Source organism: Drosophila virilis, chromosome 4, assembly GCF_030788295.1.
Source record: "Drosophila virilis strain 15010-1051.87 chromosome 4, Dvir_AGI_RSII-ME, whole genome shotgun sequence".
Taxonomy (NCBI): Eukaryota; Metazoa; Arthropoda; class Insecta; order Diptera; family Drosophilidae; genus Drosophila; species Drosophila virilis.
In genome coordinates, this window is record NC_091546.1 from 12,195,038 (window position 1) to 12,219,286 (window position 24,249).

At 36.7% G+C, this 24,249-nt stretch overlaps 2 protein-coding genes across 10 annotated transcripts in view; both read left to right on the top strand.

Annotated features, from left to right (window-relative positions):
- The window catches only part of RapGAP1 (Rap GTPase activating protein 1), a 108,468-nt gene extending 106,748 nt beyond the window's left edge, over positions 1 to 1,720 (top strand). For all 5 annotated transcript variants that reach the window (XM_015173276.3, XM_015173277.3, XM_070209500.1 and 2 more), the window contains 2 exons: positions 9 to 560; positions 633 to 1,720. In XM_015173276.3, the coding sequence (XP_015028762.1) occupies positions 9 to 560; positions 633 to 788 (708 nt within the window). In that variant the 3' untranslated portion in view covers positions 789 to 1,720. The remainder of the gene's footprint in view (positions 1 to 8; positions 561 to 632) is intronic.
- Positions 1,721 to 2,536: 816 nt separating this feature from the next.
- Plc21C (Phospholipase C at 21C) overlaps positions 2,537 to 24,249 on the top strand; it is an 86,931-nt gene continuing 65,218 nt past the window's right edge. For 3 of the 5 annotated variants that reach the window (XM_015173278.3, XM_015173281.3, XM_002052037.4), the window contains exons 1-2: positions 2,538 to 2,688; positions 2,868 to 3,680. The gene's annotated coding sequence lies outside the window, so the exon portion shown is untranslated. Of the gene's footprint in view, positions 2,689 to 2,867; positions 3,681 to 22,794; positions 23,230 to 24,249 lie in introns of those variants that run through there. The other 2 variants (XM_015173279.3, XM_032438604.2) reach the window with 2 other exon arrangements.

A 24,249-nucleotide genomic window follows, 5' to 3' on the forward strand; every position in this document is an offset into this window, starting at 1 on the left:
CTTTGCAGACCTGCAGTCGCACGGCCTCCAAGTCGTCGTCAAAGTCCAAATCCTCGAATGAGTCCACATCCTCCTCGCCGGACATCACCTCCCGCCCGGCCAACAACACCCACAGCAACAACAACAATAACAACAGTGCGCATCCAACCGCTGCGAACGTTGCCCAACAACAAAATGGAGGAGTTGCCGCTGGAGCCGGCGGTGGGGGCGGCGGAGTGGCTGCCGTTGCGGTCAGCGCTGCACAGAACGGCGGCATTGTGGGCGTGGCCGTGGCAACCATGTCCGAAACGAGCGATGATTCGAGCCTGAACAGCGTCGACCTGGACCCGATGATGGGTCACCTGGACGGCGGCGCCGCCTACATAGACAGCGACACGGGCCTGGAGAGCATGAGCTCCGCGGAGGCGACCACCAAGGCGTGCTCGCTGTGCCTGGAGGGGGTGCAGGGCACCATCATGGGCAGCTCGCCCAGCAACGAGACCATCATGATGATCGAGAACCTGCGCCAGGAGGTCACGCGGCTCAAGTGCGACAAGCTGGATCTGCTGCGTCAGAATGTGGTAAGTAGCTTACTGGGCGGAGCAGAAGCAGGAGCTGGAACTGTCCACTAATTGCTGCACCATCTTTTACAGACCTGCCAACGCGACATAAAGCGATTGCGCGAACGGGAAATGTCCCTGCAGGGCGATCTGGCGGCAGCAGGACGCGAAATCCTCCGGCTCCGGGATCTCCTCAAGGAATATATGCCGGATACGGCCGCGGCGCCGCTCTCCATATCGCCCATCTAAGCGTCTAACGCGAAAAAAGCACCCCCCCATTTGAGAGCTAAGGGGAAAGCGGAGAGAAAGGAAGAGCAGAAGGAACCACTGTGCCGTGTCTAACACCTTGGAAGCGTCGGGGCAGCCCCTGTATTATATTTAGTTTGCATAGCTGTTGGGAACTCGAAGAGATCGTTGGAAACGCGGAGATTGAGCTTAAGTTGTGGTCGAGCGGGGGACAGAATTATTATTACCGTTAGTAGATATATACTATATAAATATATATGTATAACAGTTACAAACTAAACAAAAACAACAAGAAGAAGAAAAGAAGAAGTAGGAGAAAAAAATCACAGAACACAAAACTCAAAAAGTTACACCAAATATATAGTCTATAAGTCTTTAAGCATATTTAACGCAATGTTAACCCTAACCCCAAAATTTCCCACAGACGCAAAACTAATCCTTATCATAAGTAGAAAGAGAGAGACGAAGAGAGAGAGAGAGAGAGCTATCGATTAGCGTACATCACAGTTACAGTTACAGTTACAATAACATTTACAGTTAGAGTTACAGTTTCAGGTTAAAAGTTCACGTAATAGCTGCATACAAATTATTCCACAATAATCAACACGATTAAATTAAATGAAATATCTAATTAGTAGCAAAGTTTTGTGTAGCGTTTCGCAAAATCTGGCTACACCGTTTTCGTAGTCGCACCTGGCAACCCTGTGACGCTCGTTTAATTCATCACAAACCTCATCAGCAATTAATAACCAATTACAAGAGTAAAAAAAAAATAACAAGATACAAGAAAAACATAACGAAAGCTAACTAAATTAATATATATATTAAAATATACATTTACATATATGTATATCGATTATGTGTGTGTTTTAAGGTTAAAACCCTCGATAGTTTTTAGCTGCAATCGATAAATAATAAACAAACCAACAAACCAACCAACTCTTAACAATTAAGTTTAAGTTGCTTTAAATACTTCAAAATTACTTTAATTATTTAAGTTGAGCGCAGCAGACGCTGCTTTTTGTACATATTATTTTTACAAAAGCATAATTCTCGATCAATTGATCTATCGATCTAACGCAATTAACTATGCAATTTAACGACTAGTTAATAAAAGAAGTACACAAAAAACGATATCGATAAACGATTTAGCCCAGAAATAGTGCAAAAGTTTCGTATAATTTTGAGCAAAGTGGCAAAAATACAAAGCAAATGAACACACATACATTTAGCACACAGAATCAAAGAGTTCTTATCGAGTTTTCGACACAATTATGCAAAAAGAAAATTTATCTATGAATTCTACCATAAGTACCACAAATTGTTTTTGTTGAGAAGCATCATCATTTTTAATGTGTAAAAAACCAACAAATATACATATATTATTATATATATGCAAAATATATGGAATATATACATACAAAAAAACATGTAATTAGTTTTTTCTGCTTGAAATTGTTTTAGTTAAGGAATTTGTATATATTTAACTAACTCTTGCTTGCTTTCAGAAAAAACACAATTCGAATTTCGCGCCATTTTGATTTATATTACCCAACACTGTATGTAGCGAACAGCTTTCTGTACGCTGCCGCATGCCAAGCAGGGTGACCAGCTGTGAGAGCTTTTGGTCATTATGCTCTTTGCAATGTACAGCCACACTGAGTAAGTGTTTATTATTCCGTTTTGTTTTGTTTCATTTGCGCAACATCTTGTTTTTGTTCATTTTAAAATGTTGTGAATTGTACTTTTTTTTAATAATTATTTTTCAATTTAAATCGTTTTTGGTATTTTCACAACTGATCTCAACGCTCTGTTAAAAGAATGCAGAATAATGTTGCTCTCCCTGCAGCTGTTACGCTCTGCGCACGCTCTCTCTGTCACACACATTTGCTTCTTGTACCCTGTGAGTGAGAATCATACAAAGCTTATAAGTTGCTTTAAAAGCAAGTGTATCATTGTTGTTGTTGCTTGTTGTTATTTACACACAGCACAAATTATGAATGTTTGAATTAAAATTAACGACATATGAACATAAAAAGTGATATATTATGTACATTTATATATAAATATTTTCGCTTACAGGGTATTTCATGGGCGAGACACTCATATCATCACGTTGTCTGACTGCTTATATTGCCTAAGGTTTATTTTCAAACTCTCAAAACGCGAGAAACTTTTGCCGTGGTCGGACGTCTCGTCGCCGTCGTCGTCGCGTGGTGGCTTCAGTTTCTTGAATTTGAGAACTGTTATTGTTTCTTTAGGCGCAGCAAAGGTGCGCTCAAGACGTACAAGTAGAATATTTGGCGACGCGGCGCCGCTGAATAAAACACCTTTCACCAGTTCTCAAAATTTGAAATTAAATGAAAGAATCGCGTGTGTTTGACAAGAAGAAATAGTGCGAAAAATTTGCCAATCAGAAGCCAATACGAAAACTGTGAATAACTTTTGTTTTTGCATTTGGTCTTGTTTTTGCTTTTTGGCGGCGGCTGCTGTGTACGTAAAGCATAAAACCGTTTCTCATTAAAATAATAACAACAACAACATTAACACATAGTGTGTTGTGTGTGTGCGCGCGTGTGTGTGTGTGTGTGTCCGAGTGGCTGAGTGGCAATTTTTTCATCGTTATTACTTCATAACAGAGCGCAGCGCCCGCTGCTGTTCTCGGGCTCTCTCTCTCTCTCTCTCTTTCGTGAGCTGTGTGTATATCGCTCTCAGCAGCAGCCGAACCGGCAAGCAGCCGCTTCATCACTGGAGGGTTGCAGCAGCAGCAGCAGCAGCCGCAGCACTCGCGGCCACAACAAAAAGGTAGCAGCAAAGCTTTGGCTAACCCTCGCTCGCTCTCACTTGCGCTCTGTCTATGCTCACCCTCGCACATAACCGCTTAGCCGCTAAAAGGTATTTAATTGTATTTTATTTTATTTAAGTGACAAATAAGCAAATAATTGTGAGTGAGTGCATCTTTGTATGTGTGTGCGTGTGAGTATTCTAACATTTTAATGTGTGTGCGTAAGCAAATGAATCAAAAAATTTAAAACGCAAACAAATAATTAAATACCAAAAGCTGACAACAACAGCAACAACAACTAAATAAATAGAAGAGAGCGAGAGAGAGAGAGACCGTTGTCACTCGCATCTTGATCAGCAGCTCTCACAGCTAAGCCAAGCTTTGACTATGCATGTGAGTGAGAGGGTGGCATCATAGCATGAGATGCCGTAAGTTTTGCCGGCAGCACCAGCAGCTGCTTCTTCTTCTTCTTATTCTTCTTCCTCTTCTTCTCGCGCATCTTATGTTGCTGTTGTTTTGGTTTATGGTCGCAATAAAACGATAATTAACGTTAAATTTATTGGGAAGGGCGCAGCTCTGAGTGGGTGGGCTTTACACTTGAGCAGGCAGACGCTGTTTGTGGGGGCGTGGCACGTCTAAGGCGTTACGTGCACTCGACTAATCAGCCGCCAGCGCCGTAAGTTAGTGATTAAGTCGGGTCTTATCTGCCAAAGGTGGTGAGAGGGGTTATAATGGGTGATAGAGGCGTGGAGGGGGCGGTGAGAGGATAGACACCGTAGATGCAGTGCGCAACGGAGGTGAACGAATCTTCGAGCTAGATAGCAAAATGAACCCCAGGTACAGTTATGTCAAAGTTGCACAATTAAAAATTATCAGCATATGGACTTGAATATTCCGAATGCAATTAAAAAACTAATCAAATAAACGTAATCACACAACACGCGTCCTTAACGACGGGCCCCTATCCAAAAGTTGTCCAACCAACTTTTTCCTCGGAAAGTATCTGCTATGGCATATCAGACTTGAATACACTCTACACACATAGGCTCTAGGCTCTAGGCACTCTAGTCTGCTAGGCTCTATAAAGAGATATTGTTAGCTACCCAGGGTGTTCCAGAAGGGTTGCAAATTCGATTTCTGGATATATAGTAGACACTTAGAGGATGGCTGCTTCTAAGACTCCGTTTTACATACAAATATTCCTTTACTAAATTCAAGTTATTTAATATTCATATTGGGCAAATAACCCAAAAACGATTCGTTTGTAAAGTCAACCATTCTTGATGATTTTTTTTTAATATCTCAGTCAAAAAATGTCAGATTTTGGATTTGTATACCATTTTATACTCGTAAAGATCAGTACTAACGATTGGCATCGAAAAAATCAATATCTAAATTTTGACCAAAATTGACCAAATGGCAAGGTTTTTCATCACGTTTTTTTCCAAAACCGGGGTCGGCTCGAAAATTAAAACTATTTCGATGATATTTTGAATATCGATGGACTAAAAAAAGTTGTTGACCAAAAACCGATTCGTTTGTAAATTTAACCTGTTTTTTTGTAATATCTCAGCCAAAAAATGTCCGATTTTGGTATTTTATACCATTTGGTACTCGTAAGGATCAGTTCTAACGATTGGCATCAAATTGAATATCTAAATTTTGACCAAAATTGACCAAATGGCAAGGGGTTACATAACGTTTTTTGCAAAATCGGGGTCGGCTAGAAAATGAAGCGTTTTTTGATGCATTTTTTTTTCGTTATCTCGGCCAAAAAATGTCAGATTTTGTATTTTTACACCTTATTGAATTTGTACGGATCCCTACTATAAATTGTCATTCAAACATTTTGAATATCGATGGACTAAAAAAAGTTGTTGACCAAAAACCGATTCGTTTGTAAAGTCAACCTGTTTTTTTGTAATATCTCAGCAAAAAAATGTCCGATTTTGGTATTTTATACCATTTGGGACTCGTAAGGATCAGTTCTAACGATTGGCATCAAAAACTTGAATATCTAAATTTTGACCAAAATTGACCAAATGGCAAGGGGTTACATCACGTTTTTTGCCAAAATCGGGGTCGGCTCGAAAATCAAGCGTTTTTTGATGAATTTTTTTCGATATCTCGGCCAAAAAATATCAGATTTTGTAATTTTACACCTTTTTGAATTTGTACGGATCCCTACTATAAATTTTCATTCAAACATTTTGAATATCGATGGACTAAAAAAAGTTGTTGAGCAAAAACCGATTCGTTTGTAAAGTCAACCTGTTTTTTTGTAATATCTCAGCCAAAAAATGTCCGATTTTGGTATTTTATACCATTTGGGACTCGTAAGGATCAGTTCTAACGATTGGCATCAAAAACTTGAATATCTAAATTTTGACCAAAATTGACCAAATGGCAAGGGGTTACATCACGCTTTTTGCCAAAATCGGGGTCGGCTCGAAAATCAAGCGTTTTTTGATGAATTTTTTTTCGATATCTCGGCCAAAAAATATCAGATTTTGTAATTTTACACCTTTTTGAATTTGTACGGATCCCTACTATGAATTGTCATTCAAACATTTTGAATATCGATGGACTAAAAAAAGTTGTTGACCAAAAACCGATTCGTTTGTAAAGTCAACCTGTTTTTTTGTAATATCTCAGCCTAAAAATGTCCGATTTTGGTATTTTATACCATTTGGGACTCGTAAGGATCAGTTCTAACGATTGGCATCAAAAAATTGAATATCTAAATTTTGACCAAAATTGACCAAATGGCAAGGGGTTACATCACGATTTTTGCCAAAATCGGGGTCGGCTCGAAAATCAAGCGTTTTTTGATGAATTTTTTTTCGATATCTCGGCCAAAAAATATCAGATTTTGTAATTTTACACCTTTTTGAATTTGTACGGATACCTACTATAAATTGTCATTCAAACATTTTGAATATCGATGGACTAAAAAAAGTTGTTGACCAAAAACCGATTCGTTTGTAAAGTCAACCTGTTTTTTTGTAATATCTCAGCCAAAAAATGTCCGATTTTGGTATTTTATACCATTTTGTACTCGTAAGGATCAGTTCTAACGATTGGCATCAAATTGAATATCTAAATTTTGACCAAAATTGACCAAATGGCAAGGGGTTACATCACGTTTTTTGCAAAATCGGGGTCGGCTAGAAAATGAAGCGTTTTTTGATGCATTTTTATTTCGTTATCTCGGCCAAAAAATGTCAGATTTTGTATTTTTACACCTTATTGAATTTGTACGGATCCCTACTATAAATTGTCATTCAAACATTTTGAATATCGATGGACTAAAAAAAGTTGTTGACCAAAAACCGATTCGTTTGTAAAGTCAACCTGTTTTTTTGTAATATCTCAGCCAAAAAATGTCCGATTTTGGTATTTTATACCATTTGGGACTCGTAAGGATCAGTTCTAACGATTGGCATCAAAAACTTGAATATCTAAATTTTGACCAAAATTGACCAAATGGCAAGGGGTTACATCACGCTTTTTGCCAAAATCGGGGTCGGCTCGAAAATCAAGCGTTTTTTGATGAATTTTTTTTCGATATCTCGGCCAAAAAATATCAGATTTTGTAATTTTACACCTTTTTGAATTTGTACGGATCCCTACTATGAATTGTCATTCAAACATTTTGAATATCGATGGACTAAAAAAAGTTGTTGACCAAAAACCGATTCGTTTGTAAAGTCAACCTGTTTTTTTGTAATATCTCAGCCTAAAAATGTCCGATTTTGGTATTTTATACCATTTGGGACTCGTAAGGATCAGTTCTAACGATTGGCATCAAAAAATTGAATATCTAAATTTTGACCAAAATTGACCAAATGGCAAGGGGTTACATCACGATTTTTGCCAAAATCGGGGTCGGCTCGAAAATCAAGCGTTTTTTGATGAATTTTTTTTCGATATCTCGGCCAAAAAATATCAGATTTTGTAATTTTACACCTTTTTGAATTTGTACGGATACCTACTATAAATTGTCATTCAAACATTTTGAATATCGATGGACTAAAAAAAGTTGTTGACCAAAAACCGATTCGTTTGTAAAGTCAACCTGTTTTTTTGTAATATCTCAGCCAAAAAATGTCCGATTTTGGTATTTTATACCATTTTGTACTCGTAAGGATCAGTTCTAACGATTGGCATCAAATTGAATATCTAAATTTTGACCAAAATTGACCAAATGGCAAGGGGTTACATCACGTTTTTTGCAAAATCGGGGTCGGCTAGAAAATGAAGCGTTTTTTGATGCATTTTTATTTCGTTATCTCGGCCAAAAAATGTCAGATTTTGTATTTTTACACCTTATTGAATTTGTACGGATCCCTACTATAAATTGTCATTCAAACATTTTGAATATCGATGGACTAAAAAAAGTTGTTGACCAAAAACCGATTCGTTTGTAAAGTCAACCTGTTTTTTTTGTAATATCTCAGCAAAAAAATGTCCGATTTTGGTATTTTATACCATTTGGGACTCGTAAGGATCAGTTCTAACGATTGGCATCAAAAACTTGAATATCTTAATTTTGACCAAAATTGACCAAATGGCAAGGGGTTACATCACGTTTTTTGCCAAAATCGGGGTCGGCTCGAAAATCAAGCGTTTTTTGATGAATTTTTTTCGATATCTCGGCCAAAAAATATCAGATTTTGTAATTTTACACCTTTTTGAATTTGTACGGATCCCTACTATAAATTGTCATTCAAACATTTTGAATATCGATGGACTAAAAAAAGTTGTTGAGCAAAAACCGATTCGTTTGTAAAGTCAACCTGTTTTTTTTTTAATATCTCAGCCAAAAAATGTCCGATTTTGGTATTTTATGCCATTTGGGACTCGTAAGGATCAGTTCTAACGATTGGCATCAAAAACTTGAATATCTAAATTTTGACCAAAATTGACCAAATGGCAAGGGGTTACATCACGTTTTTTGCCAAAATCGGGGTCGGCTCGAAAATCAAGCGTTTTTTGATGAATTTTTTTTCGATATCTCGGCCAAAAAATATCAGATTTTGTAATTTTACACCTTTTTGAATTTGTACGGATCCCTACTATGAATTGTCATTCAAACATTTTGAATATCGATCGACTAAAAAAAGTTGTTGACCAAAAACCGATTCGTTTGTAAAGTCAACCTGTTTTTTTGTAATATCTCAGCCAAAAAATGTCCGATTTTGGTATTTTATACCATTTGGTACTCGTAAGGATCAGTTCTAACGATTGGCATCAAATTGAATATCTAAATTTTGACCAAAATTGACCAAATGGCAAGGGGTTACATCACGTTTTTTGCAAAATCGGGGTCGGCTAGAAAATGAAGCGTTTTTTGATGCATTTTTTTTTCGTTATCTCGGCCAAAAAATGTCAGATTTTGTATTTTGACACCTTATTGAATTTGTACGGATCCCTACTATAAATTGTCATTCAAACATTTTGAATATCGATGGACTAAAAAAAGTTGTTGACCAAAAACCGATTCGTTTGTAAAGTCAACCTGTTTTTTTGTAATATCTCAGCAAAAAAATGTTCGATTTTGGTATTTTATACCATTTGGGACTCGTAAGGATCAGTTCTAACGATTGGCATCAAAAACTTGAATATCTAAATTTTGACCAAAATTGACCAAATGGCAAGGGGTTACATCACGTTTTTTGCCAAAATCGGGGTCGGCTCGAAAATCAAGCGTTTTTTGATGAATTTTTTTCAATATCTCGGCCAAAAAATATCAGATTTTGTAATTTTACACCTTTTTGAATTTGTACGGATCCCTACTATAAATTGTCATTCAAACATTTTGAATATCGATGGACTAAAAAAAGTTGTTGACCAAAAACCGATTCGTTTGTAAAGTCAACCTGTTTTTTTGTAATATCTCAGCCAAAAAATGTCCGATTTTGGTATTTTATACCATTTGGGACTCGTAAGGATCAGTTCTAACGATTGGCATCAAAAACTTGAATATCTAAATTTTGACCAAAATTGACCAAATGGCAAGGGGTTACATCACGTTTTTTGCCAAAATCGGGGTCGGCTCGAAAATCAAGCGTTTTTTGATGAATTGTTTTTCGATATCTCGGCCAAAAAATATCAGATTTTGTAATTTTACACCTTTTTGAATTTGTACGGATCCCTACTATGAATTGTCATTCAAACATTTTGAATATCGATGGACTAAAAAAAGTTGTTGAGCAAAAACCGATTCGTTTGTAAAGTCAACCTGTTTTTTTGTAATATCTCAGCCTAAAAATGTCCGATTTTGGTATTTTATACCATTTGGGACTCGTAAGGATCAGTTCTAACGATTGGCATCAAAAAATTGAATATCTAAATTTTGACCAAAATTGACCAAATGGCAAGGGGTTACATCACGATTTTTGCCAAAATCGGGGTCAGCTCGAAAATCAAGCGATTTTTGATGAATTTTTTTTTCGATATCTCGGCCAAAAAATATCAGATTTTGTAATTTTACACCTTTTTGAATTTGTACGGATCCCTACTATAAATTGTCATTCAAACATTTTGAATATCGATGGACTAAAAAAAGTTGTTGACCAAAAACCGATTCGTTTGTAAAGTCAACCTGTTTTTTTGTAATATCTCAGCCAAAAAATGTCCGATTTTGGTATTTTATACCATTTGGGACTCGTAAGGATCAGTTCTAACGATTGGCATCAAAAAATTGAATATCTAAATTTTGACCAAAATTTACCAAATGGCAAGGGGTTACATCACGTTTTTTGCCAAAATCGGGGTCGGCTCGAAAATCAAGCGTTTTTTGATGAATTTTTTTTCGATATCTCGGCCAAAAAATTTCAGATTTTGTAATTTTACACCTTTTTGAATTTGTACGGATCCCTACTATAAATTGTCATTCAAACATTTTGAATATCGATGGACTAAAAAAAGTTGTTGACCAAAAACCGATTCGTTTGTAAAGTCAACCTGTTTTTTTGTAATATCTCAGCCAAAAAAATGTCCGATTTTGGTATTTTATACCATTTGGGACTCGTAAGGATCAGTTCTAACGATTGGCATCAAAAAATTGAATATCTAAAATTTGACCAAAATTGACCAAATGGCAAGGGGTTACATCACGTTTTTTGCCAAAATCGGGGTCAGCTCGAAAATCAAGCGTTTTTTGATGATTTTTTTTTCGATATCTCGGCCAAAAAATGTCAGATTTTGTAATTTTACACCTTATTGAATTTGTACGGATCCCTACTATAAATTGTCATTCACACATTTTGAATATCGATGGACTAAAAAAAGTTGTTGACCAAAAACCGATTCGTTTGTAAAGTCAACCTGTTTTTTGTAATATCTCAGCCAAAAAATGTCCGATTTTGGTATTTTATACCATTTGGGACTCGTAAGGATCAATTCTAACGATTGGCATCAAAAAATTGAATATCTAAATTTTGACCAAAATTGACCAAATGGCAAGGGGTTACATCACGATTTTTGCCAAAATCGGGGTCGGCTCGAAAATCAAGCGTTTTTTGATGATTTTTTTTTTCGATATCTCGGCCAAAAAATGTCAGATTTTGTAATTTTACACCTTTTTGAATTTGTACGGATCCCTACTATAAATTGTCATTCAAACATTTTGAATATCGATGGACTAAAAAAAGTTGTTGACCAAAAACCGATTCGTTTGTAAAGTCAACCTGTTTTTTTGTAATATCTCAGCCAAAAAATGTCCGATTTTGGTATTTTATACCATTTGGGACTCGTAAGGATCAGTTCTAACGATTGGCATCAAAAACTTGAATATCTAAATTTTGACCAAAATTGACCAAATGGCAAGGGGTTACATCACGTTTTTTGACAAAATCGGGATCGGCTCGAAAATCAAGCGTTTTTTGATGAATTTTTTTTCGATATCTCGGCCAAAAAATGTCAGATTTTGTAATTTTACACCTTTTTGAATTTGTACGGATCCCTACTATAAATTGTCTATCAAACATTTTGAATATCGATGGACTAAAAAAAGTTGTTGACCAAAAACCGATTCGTTTGTAAAGTCAACCTGTTTTTTGTAATATCTCAGCCAAAATATGTCCGATTTTGGTATTTTATACCATTTGGGACTCATAAGGATCAGTTCTAACGATTGGCATCAAAAAATTGAATATCTAAATTTTGACCAAAATTGACCAAATGGCAAGGGGTTACATCACGTTTTTTGCCAAAATCGGGGTCGGCTCGAAAATCAAGCGTTTTTTGATGAATTTTTTTTCGATATCTCGGCCAAAAAATATCAGATTTTGTAATTTTACACCTTTTTGAATTTGTACGGATCCCTACTATGAATTGTCATTCAAACATTTTGAATATCGATGGACTAAAAAAAGTTGTTGAGCAAAAACCGATTCGTTTGTAAAGTCAACCTGTTTTTTTGTAATATCTCAGCCTAAAAATGTCCGATTTTGGTATTTTATACCATTTGGGACTCGTAAGGATCAGTTCTAACGATTGGCATCAAAAAATTGAATATCTAAATTTTGACCAAAATTGACCAAATGGCAAGGGGTTACATCACGATTTTTGCCAAAATCGGGGTCGGCTCGAAAATCAAGCGTTTTTTGATGAATTTTTTTTTGATATCTCGGCCAAAAAATATCAGATTTTGTAATTTTACACCTTTTTGAATTTGTACGGATCCCTACTATAAATTGTCATTCAAACATTTTGAATATCGATGGACTAAAAAAAGTTGTTGAGCAAAAACCGATTCGTTTGTAAAGTCAACCTGTTTTTTTGTAATATCTCAGCCAAAAAATGTCTGATTTTGGTATTTTATACCATTTGGGACTCGTAAGGATCAGTTCTAACGATTGGCATCAAAAACTTGAATATCTAAATTTTGACCAAAATTGACCAAATGGCAAGGGGTTACATCACGTTTTTTGCCAAAATCGGGGTCGGCTCGAAAATCAAGCGTTTTTTGATGAATTTTTTTTCGATATCTCGGCCAAAAAATATCAGATTTTGTAATTTTACACCTTTTTGAATTTGTACGGATCCCTACTATAAATTGTCTATCAAACATTTTGAATATCGATGGACTAAAAAAAGTTGTTGACCAAAAACCGATTCGTTTGTAAAGTCAACCTGTTTTTTGTAATATCTCAGCCAAAATATGTCCGATTTTGGTATTTTATACCATTTGGGACTCGTAAGGATCAGTTCTAACGATTGGCATCAAAAAATTGAATATCTAAATTTTGACCAAAATTGACCAAATGGCAAGGGGTTACATCACGATTTTTGCCAAAATCGGGGTCGGCTCGAAAATCAAGCGTTTTTTGATGAATTTTTTTTCGATATCTCGGCCAAAAAATATCAGATTTTGTAATTTTACACCTTTTTGAATTTGTACGGATCCCTACTATAAATTGTCATTCAAACATTTTGAATATCGATGGACTAAAAAAAGTTGTTGACCAAAAACCGATTCGTTTGTAAAGTCAACCTGTTTTTTTGTAATATCTCAGCCAAAAAATGTCCGATTTTGGTATTTTATACCATTTGGGACTCGTAAGGATCAGTTCTAACGATTGGCATCAAAAAATTGAATATCTAAATTTTGACCAAAATTGACCAAATGGCAAGGGGTTACATCACGTTTTTTGCCAAAATCGGGGTCGGCTCGAAAATCAAGCGTTTTTTGATGAATTTTTTTTCGATATCTCGGCCAAAAAATGTCAGATTTTGTAATTTTACACCTTTTTGAATTTGTACGGATCCCTACTATAAATTGTCATTCAAACATTTTGAATATCGATGGACTAAAAAAAGTTGTTGACCAAAAACCGATTCGTTTGTAAAGTCAACCTGTTTTTTTGTAATATCTCAGCCAAAAAATGTCCGATTTTGGTATTTTATACCATTTGGGACTCGTAAGGATCAGTTCTAACGATTGGCATCAAAAAATTGAATATCTAAATTTTGACCAAAATTGACCAAATGGCAAGGGGTTACATCACGATTTTTGCCAAAATCGGGGTCGGCTCGAAAATCAAGCGTTTTTTGATGAATTTTTTTTCGATATCTCGGCCAAAAAATGGCAGATTTTGTAATTTTACACCTTTTTGAATTTGTACGGATCCCTACTATAAATTGTCTATCAAACATTTTGAATATCGATGGACTAAAAAAAGTTGTTGACCAAAAACCGATTCGTTTGTAAAGTCAACCTGTTTTTTGTAATATCTCAGCCAAAATATGTCCGATTTTGGTATTTTATACCATTTGGGACTCGTAAGGATCAGTTCTAACGATTGGCATCAAAAAATTGAATATCTAAATTTTGACCAAAATTGACCAAATGGCAAGGGGTTACATCACGATTTTTGCCAAAATCGGGGTCGGCTCGAAAATCAAGCGTTTTTTGATGAATTTTTATTCGATATCTCGGCCAAAAAATATCAGATTTTGTAATTTTACACCTTTTTGAATTTGTACGGATCCCTACTATAAATTGTCATTCAAACATTTTAAATATCGATGGACTAAAAAAAGTTGTTGACCAAAAACCGATTCGTTTGTAAAGTCAACCTGTTTTTTTGTAATATCTCAGCCAAAAAATGTCCGATTTTGGTATTTTATACCATTTGGGACTCGTAAGGATCAGTTCTAACGATTGGCATCAAAAAATTGAATATCTAAATTTTGACCAAAATTGACCAAATGGCAAGGGGTTACATCACGTTTTTTGCCAAAATCGGGGTCGGCTCGAAAATCAAGCATTTTTTGATGAATTTTTTTTCGATATCTCGGCCAAAAAATGTCAGATTTTGTAAATTTACACCTTTTTGAATTTGTACGGATCCCTACTATAAATTGTCATTCAAACATTTTGAATATCGATGGACTAAAAAAAGTTGTTGACCAAAAACCGATTCGTTTGTAAAGTCAACCTGTTTTTTTGTAATATCTCAGCCAAAAAATGTCCGATTTTGGTATTTTATACCATTTGGGACTCGTAAGGATCAGTTCTAACGATTGGCATCAAAAAATTGAATATCTAAATTTTGACCAAAATTGACCAAATGGCAAGGGGTTACATCAAGTTTTTTGCAAAATCGGGGTCGGCTCGAAAATCAAGCGTTTTTTGATGAATTTTTATTCGATATCTCGGCCAAAAAATGTCAGATTTTGTAATTTTACACCTTTTTGAATTTGTACGGATCCCTACTATAAATTGCCATTCAAACATTTTGAATATCGATAGACTAAAAAAAGTTGTTGACCAAAAACCGATTCGTTTGTAAAGTCAACCTGTTTTTTTGTAATATCTCAGCCAAAAAATGTCCGATTTTGGTATTTTATACCATTTGGGATTCGTAAGGATCAGTTCTAACGATTGGCATCAAAAACTTGAATATCTAAATTTTGACCAAAATTGACCAAATGGCAAGGGGTTACATCACGTTTTTTGCCAAAATCGGGGTCGGCTCGAAAATCAAGCGTTTTTTGATGAATTTTTTTTCGATATCTCGGCCAAAAAATGTCAGATTTTGTAATTTTACACCTTTTTGAATTTGTACGGATCCCTACTATAAATTGTCTATCAAACATTTTGAATATCGATGGACTAAAAAAAGTTGTTGACCAAAAACCGATTCGTTTGTAAAGTCAACCTGTTTTTTTGTAATATCTCAGCCAAAATATGTCCGATTTTGGTATTTTATACCATTTGGGACTCGTAAGGATCAGTTCTAACGATTGGCATCAAAAAATTGAATATCTAAATTTTGACCAAAATTGACCAAATGGCAAGGGGTTACATCACGTTTTTTGCCAAAATCGGGGTCGGCTCGAAAATCAAGCGTTTTTTGATGAATTTTTCTTCGATATCTCGGCCAAAAAATGTCAGATTTTGTAATTTTACACCTTTTTGAATTTGTACGGATCCCTACTATAAATTGCCATTCAAACATTTTGAATATCGATAGACTAAAAAAAGTTGTTGACCAAAAACCGATTCGTTTGTAAAGTCAACCTGTTTTTTTGTAATATCTCAGCCAAAAAATGTCCGATTTTGGTATTTTATACCATTTGGGATTCGTAAGGATCAGTTCTAACGATTGGCATCAAAAACTTGAATATCTAAATTTTGACCAAAATTGACCAAATGGCAAGGGGTTACATCACGTTTTTTGCCAAAATCGGGGTCGGCTCGAAAATCAAGCGTTTTTTGATGAATTTTTTTTCGATATCTCGGCCAAAAAATGTCAGATTTTGTAATTTTACACCTTTTTGAATTTGTACGGATCCCTACTATAAATTGTCTATCAAACATTTTGAATATCGATGGACTAAAAAAAGTTGTTGACCAAAAACCGATTCGTTTGTAAAGTCAACCTGTTTTTTTGTAATATCTCAGCCAAAATATGTCCGATTTTGGTATTTTATACCATTTGGGACTCGTAAGGATCAGTTCTAACGATTGGCATCAAAAAATTGAATATCTAAATTTTGACCAAAATTGACCAAATGGCAAGGGGTTACATCACGTTTTTTGCCAAAATCGGGGTCGGCTCGAAAATCAAGCGTTTTTTGATGAATTTTTCTTCGATATCTCGGCCAAAAAATGTCAGATTTTGTAATTTTACACCTTTTTGAATTTGTACGGATCCCTACTATAAATTGTCATTCAAACATTTTGAATATCGATGGACTAAAAAAAGTTGTTGACCAAAAACCGATTCGTTTGTAAAGTCAACCTGTTTTTTTGTAATATCTCAGCCAAAATATGTCCGATTTTGGTATTTTATACCATTTGGGACTCGTAAGGATCAATTCTAACGATTGGCATCAAAAAATTGAATATCTAAATTTTGACCAAAATTGACCAAATGGCAAGGGGTTACATCACGTTTTATGCCAAAATCGGGGTCGGCTCGAAAATCAAGCGTTTTTTGATGAATTTTTTTTCGATATCTCGGCCATATAATGTCAAATTTTGGAATTTAATACAATTTTACTCTACTTTTTAGTTTTATTTTATTCATAAAAGGATAAGCCAATCCCATTGTAAGTGATGGAATTTTCAGGGACAATAGCGAGATTCTTCGATTATTTAATTGAATTCTTCCCGAATCTAATCCTGACTATTTCAGGATTCTTAAGGACTGATAACGAGATACTTTCTAAGTACTTCGGCTACATTGAAAATTAGAAGATTAATTAGTCTTTACAGAACTATCGTAGGATATATGATTATAGAATATACCTACAAAGGGACTCCAATGAAATGGTTTCTGGATAACTTTCTGCATCATCCGTAACCTTTTTTTTTTTGGGAATAATGGGAATAATGCGGGAAAATGCAATTTGCCTTTAAGGCTCCAATTGCGGGGCCGCATTTCACGGATGAAGCGCTTTCATTTTGGCCAGGTGCAGTGCGTCATGCGTCATTGAAAGAGCATCAGGTGGCCATTTAATTGGGCGTGCGACGTGGCTCCTCGTTCATCTCTGCTAATGTGGCATATGCCTCGTGTTGCCGCATAACACGCCCATTATCTTGTCTCCCGTTTGTTTTATGCGTCTCCGACGCTGGCGTCTGTTTTCCGTGCTCCTCGCTCTACTCCCACCGCCACCACGCCCCACCCGAGCAACCATTCAACAGACCAAATAACAACCAAATAAATTTCGGGGGGGCGGTCGTCACCCACCCGACGCACCACACCGGGGCTGGGCCAAACGAAATTTCAAGCAGGCCACTGAGTGGGTGCGTGGTCGGTTAGGTGTGGGAAGGGGAAGGGGACGGGAGAGGGAGCGTTGCCACACGCACATATTTCAGGTGCACAAAAAGGGCGCATAATTTTCAGTTTAATTACAATAACCACGCGGCGTATACAAAGAACTGAAGCACCACTTGCCCCGCCCAGCGGTTGCCTACTTCTTAAGTCCTAGAGCCACGCCAGCCCCTACCTCCAGGCGACCTCTTGAGCTTTCACCTGACAGCGAACCTATTAATAAATCTCATTAATAAATTAAGCGTTTTAACGCAGGAAATTCCCATTTTCAGATTTCCAGCGTCTAGTCTCCCACGCCCCACACACGCCATCTGGCGGCGCGTTTTGGCATATTTGTGTTTTCGGGTTATTCTGTAAAGGGTATTATGAATTTAATATCATCTGTACAAAGATTACTCGATATAACAGTACTGTTTTAGCTTTATAGATATTCGTATTGCATTTAGGCATATAGCTTTAGGCTTATTTCATGACTATTTAGAGGGTATTACCATTATACCACAATATAATCTCCAAAAAAGGGCAATACTAGTACGAACATATTTCGAACATAGGGTATCACGATTGTGTCTTAATCCATAATATAATCTCTAAGAAACTCTTTTAGTTTTCTAGATATTTGTTCATACTTATGGGTAAAACAATTACATGTGAATCAATAATATAACCTTTAGAAAGACTTCTCGATCTAACCCAATTCTCTCAGCTAATTCTTCCCGCTAATTCGTACATGTTTTATACAATATGTTCGATCATACTTTTGAAAATACTATATATATATTTAATATAAATTCGGTGATAAATTAAGTTAATATAAAAGTCTAGGGACTTTTATTCGTTTGTTATATTTAAGCATTTGCTACTCTGTAGCACAAATTCGTTTTATAGCCTGGGTTATTAAGTCGCCAAAAAGGGTATTTAATGTGCGGCAAGCTAGTTAATAAATTTTTCACTCTTGTTTATTGTTTTTCCTTTTCGTTTGTGCGCTCGTGTTCGATTCTCGTCCCTGTTCTTTTTTTTTTTTGGCTCGGGACGTGTTTTAAAAATAAACCATTAAGTAGATATAAAAATATTGTTATAATTTTATTCGAATGCCTGCACTTTCAGCGCTTCTCTTGTGCAGTGCGCCACGCGCCAAGAATACGGGAGGGAGGGGGTTCCTAAGAGTTAGGGGAATGCCCCTAACCCGACACAGGCCGCAGCCTGTTTCCCTTGCGCCGTTTTGGATTTGGGTTCAGGTGGAATTTGATGTGGATGTGCAATCACGTAGAATGTTAATTTCTCTTCATTTTTCGGCTATTGTTTTCACGCCGTCTGACTTTTATTATATATAGTATGTAATGTACTGTTATGCGCCCAGTCGAAGTCGAAGTCGGGCCCATTTGGGGCATTACCTCTGATAAATTCGACTTGATTATTAGCGGAATTATCATGAGAATTGCTAATGTTTTTATGCAAATTTCGTTATTTTTGCACCCCGCCTGAGGTCGATGAGTACATTTGCAACTATTTCTGGGTCGAGCTAAATGTTTTTTCTTTCTTCTTCTTCTTTCTGTTTGGTTCGGTTTGGTTTTTGTGGTTGCACCCACTGAATTTATTTGTGTATTTAGCTCTGGGCTCTGGCTGTCGTATTTGCTGTGGGATAATCAAATATGAATACGACACGTATGAAAACAAAAGTTAAAACTTGTGGCATACAAGCTTGCAATTATTTTTTATTTATTTTTATTTTTTTAGTAATTATGCGGTTTTGTTGCCAATGATAAGAAACTACAGTTGAGTAATGTGGGGCATAGGGTATGGTTTATTTCAAAACGTTTCATCATCAGACTTCCAATGAAAGTGAAGGTTGTCGAGGCTTTTGGGGTTTGCTATAATGGCATAATATATTGCTAATATTGTGGGTTTATTTGAGTTGTAACCTGTTGAAAAGGAAAGGGAAAGTTTGACGTTGAGGAGAACTCAGGACAAAGGAAAAAGAAGCAGATCAAAAAACCGAGGATATACTCCAGTTTATATGAATATTTTATTATTAATTAAATGATGAAATATCATTAAATACCAAGTATACCCGATCAGGATACACTATATATTTACTGTCCATTAAGTTCCGATTAAACTAGCCCATATAAATCTCTGGACTCCATTAAATCTAGGCATTAAATCATTTTGCATTTGTAATCTATTTGATGGAATTCCATTTTAATAACTACACAACATCTGAAAACTCAAATAAATTATTCCCCCGGATAATTCTCCATGATTTATCTACTAAGTGTAAATAAATGCTTTTAAGTATTATTTCGTCGTGACCTTTGTAAACGCTTCGGGTAACTGTGACAGCACCTGTGCAAGTGCTTCAAAGGAAAAAAAATGAAACGATGAAAAAAAAGCGAAGAAAACAGCCGAAAATTGTTGCCTCTGGACCCCGCACCGGATGTTAATGTTATTTCGGGGCATATTTTGTGGGGGCACCGCTGTTTTTAATGTGCGCTGATTTGTTTGGGAAAAAATAAACAATTGTGAAATTTATTTAGTTGGCCCAACCCGAACCCCAAACCCAGCCCCGCCCCAGCCCCAGTCCCAGTGCCTGCTACAAGCGGTACACACGCCCACTTTCAGCCCGTGTAGTTTTTGGCTATGGAATGTCTGTCTAATTGTTGCTGTTGTTGTTGTTGTTTTTGTTGTTGTTGTCGTAGTTTATGATCAAATAAATATGCATTGAAATTGCTTTGTGCCATAATTCGGGCAACTTTATGGGCAAAAAACAAGCGTTTGGCATAGTTCATAGTTTGTGCGGCAAGCAAAAGAGTAGAGCGGCTGCTTGATATGGAAGTGGTTGGAGGGGGGGTTAAAGGTTAGAGTGCTCTCTGCTCTCAGGGGCAGCGCTGTGGCACAACAAAAGCTGTCACTGGATTTGCATATCTTTTGTGTGTGTCCGTTTTGGCGACCTTGAGGACAACAATCAATCAACGGCAACGGCAGCAGCTGGCAGCTTAAAAGCCGTGCAACACTCGCCCATTGTGTGTGTGTGTGTGTGTGTGTGTGTGAGTGTGTAAGTGTGTTTCTTTCTACGAAAAAACAAGTACGAGTGCTAGAGTCGAGAGTGTCCGACTGCAACATACCCTAAGCAGAGCAGCGGCTGTTGCAAGCATTCGAGTCTCTTTCTAATTTATAGAATGGAACTATATATAAATATGGAATAGGTGTATGTATATACACACACACGCCCGAGCTCTGCTTCTTTCCTTTCACCCCACACCATCTTTGGCAAAAACGTTCCCAATTAAATTCGGTGCTTAGAATCCGATCTCTATGAAATTGTCTGTGTTCAAATAAGACGTACGAAATTGTGTATATATCTTTTGGGCGGAAACTGTGAGCTCGTGTGAGGTTCTTACCAAGAATATATGTATTTACATATACCTATCTTCCTTTTGATCGGCTGGCATATGCTTCCTACTGCCTGTCACAAAAACACGCACAAAGCCAATATGCACTTTTACCCATTTTGAATTCAGGGTAAGAAAAAAATAAGTAAGACTTGCTTTTGTTGAGTGCAGTCGACTTGGAAATGCCCTAAAATATGCATAGAATACGAAGATACTGCGTGTGAGCTGAAATATCTTTTATTTGCATTGCCCGACATTATATTAAATGCATTCCTTAAATATGGGATCTGTAATGAATTGAATTTAAGTAAATCAATATAAATATTAAAATGATAACTATTATACTCCCTGTAATTAGTGGTACTAGAGGTGTTACATACACTCTGCAAACTGTAATATACCCCATTTATAAATTTGTAATGGGAACACAGGGTGTAAAAAACTGCAGAGCGCGTATCTGTGAGATACTTTTCATATATCTACGCATTTCACCTTGTCAATCAGCCGAAATGTGGGTCAGGCATTTTTCATACAGGGTTTTCTTTTATTTGTTCCTTTCTATTGAGTGTCATATATTGGCATTATGCACATCTATATGCATATTATATGTACATATGTATTTAGTCGTGTTTTGTGGCCAGATTCATATATCATTTCTCCGATTTCCCAGTTGCCGCGCGAACAACAATCCGTCAAGTGGATTCGCCCTGTTCCTCACGTACGCCGAGGCGAAACACATTAAAATTAAAATTAAATATAAAAATTCTTGGTTGCAACTGTAATTCGAATTCAAATTCAAATTGAGGCACACACACGCATACACACACACACACACGCACACACACACGCACACAGACACGCGCGCGCGCAGCCGTCCAACAAACAAACAAACCAAATTGGCAATTTTTATTTGATTTCTGCCCGTTTTTGTCGCTGATTAGCCCGACGCGGCGGCGCTGTTGGCGTCGCTGCCGGCATTGCTGTTGCCGTCGCCGTCGACGTCTGACACGCCTACTTTGAGCCACTTGTCGTTGACAACTCCCAAATGCGTAAACTATGCGAAAACTATTACCAAATGCCGTTGCGCCCCCCGCGCATCGCCCCACTTCTTTAAAGTTGTGCCGCTTGTTTATTTAACTAATAAGAGAGTCAGCAAAGCAGAGAGCGAGAGCGAGCACCCGTCTCTTATCAAAACATGAAAATTTTGCAGCAGCAGTAGATGTAGCTTTTCCTCAAAACAAAAACAAAACTCATTGAGAGCGAGAGCGAGACGGCGTGAGGAAACACGCGCTCGCACGAGCTGCTCTCATGAGCTGCCAAACGCAGCGTGCGTGTTGTGTGTGTGTGGGTGTGTGTGTGTGCAGCATGGCAAAAAAAAGCTCACGTATAACAGTTTACAGTTGCGTGGGGTGGTCGCACTTACAGTGGCGGCTGTCAAATAGAGAGTGGCTGCAATAGAAGCTGTTCCCAAAGGATTGTATTAAATTTTTTGAGTTGCTTCAAAACTGGAGTACATGATGTTCATAGATATTGATATGATTGGAGTCCTTCAGCTTTATAAAATAGAAACTCTTGGTGGTATTTACAGTGGAGGCTTTTCCTCAGGAGCTAGCTGCTATACAATTTTAGGGCTTCTAATTGTATTCAATTATGTATATATTTTAAATTATAAACATGTTACTAATGCTACATTCTTTATCAGTGCCTGTCTTTTAAACCCCTTCAGGCTGTCTCTGCTCTTTTGTATAACAGTTTTTCTTTTTGGGCATTTTCGTTTATTTACAATTTGACATTTTGCAAGCACGCACACAAGCACAGAAGCTCACCTTCACATACGCACACACAAACACAACACGCGGTGCTCCAACAAAGGTCGTCCTCTCTCTCTCTCTCTCGCGCGCGCTGCCTCATTATTTGGCGCTCAACTCGCAGTTTCTCTCTCCCTCTCTCTCTCTCTTTCCTTCGCTCTCGGCCAGCTCTGAAATTTTTTTATTTTCAGTTTGCATTTTGATTTTCCCAACAGACATTCGTCGCACGCCGAAGCGTTCGGACGCGTTTTCAGTGAACTCCTTTAAATTTTGGGAAGTCTTCAGTTCTCGCGTCGCATTCACAAAAAACAGACTCCGATTCCGCTACGCGCGCGTGTGTGAGTGTGTGTGCGAGTGTGACTAAGTTAATAGTTGATGCTTGGACAAAGATAGACATTTAAATGTACTTAAATACTTAGTGCTGATGCGTTGTTCCCAGGTGTAAATCATCGCAGAGACCGTGTGCTAGATGCACATTTGAAGGGGTATCTGAGCGCCGCGGGGAGTTGCGACTGCGGAGAGTCCATTAGTCAGGCGTAACGGTAATTTGTTGTATCTTAAACTAGTTCCCGTTCGGGTGCAAAATCTGAAATTAAAATTCGTTGAACGACAACCAGAAAGGAAACGCGTCCAATTGTCATCTGAAAGTCAAAAACTTTTGCACAGGTAACTGAAAAACATACGAAAAAAAGCGAAAACAATTTTTTGGGGGCATAAATTTGGTGCTTCAAAGTGTTTTTTTAATTTGATTTCGTTGTCGTTGATCTCATCCATCACAAATCAAATCAAAATACAATTTCATTCAATTCAATTTATTTGTTAAACATTTTTCCACACGGTGCACAGTGGTGCAAAGCCTTAAGAGGTTCATAAAATGTGATATTGCAACAGTTTTCTGAAAAGTTTTTTAAAATAAGAAAATATTTCAATTAGAGGAAGAAAAAATTAAAACGAAAGTTTCGCAGTTGTAAAATATTGAAATTAAAAGTATTTTAACTATCACTGCCTTAAATAGATAGTTTAAAAGATAAAAGTTTTCTCACACAGATATTTTATATTTAAAATGATCGATAACAGCAATCGCTAACTCATAAATATATAGAAGACAAAAAAAAAAGATATTTGACTTGGGCCACAGATAAGATATTCCATATTGAAAATGTTTTTAAATGAACAAAATATTGAGTTGGTTCTTAACCCTTTCTCTAGTCAAACTTTCACTCTCAATGCAATGTTAACAAATTTCGATAACTGATTAAAATACAAAGAAAATAAATTCGACTTAGGCCACAAATACGATATTTCATATTTAAAATACTTTGTAAAGTTAGCAAACATATGAGATAGCTATTAAATAAAAAGCTATTGAATGTATCGATAACAGCAATCGATAACTGAATAATACAGCATATAAAGGGAACGTAGTTTGTATTGGGCGCAGATACGATATTAAATATTTAAAATGCTCCGATTTCTACCCACTGTGCGATGCTCGGGCTGCCAATGTTGTTGTTGCAGCTAATTGAAAATTGTGCCGAAAATGGTTTCTTGTTGGTTTTTTTTTTTTTTTTTGGCTTTGGGCAGATTTTTGCGTAGTCCAGAGAATTTTTCAGTATTTGTTTTTGAGGCAATGTGTTGAAAAGCTTAAAGATATTTTCTGTGTGTAGCTGCAGCACAGTGTGTCGG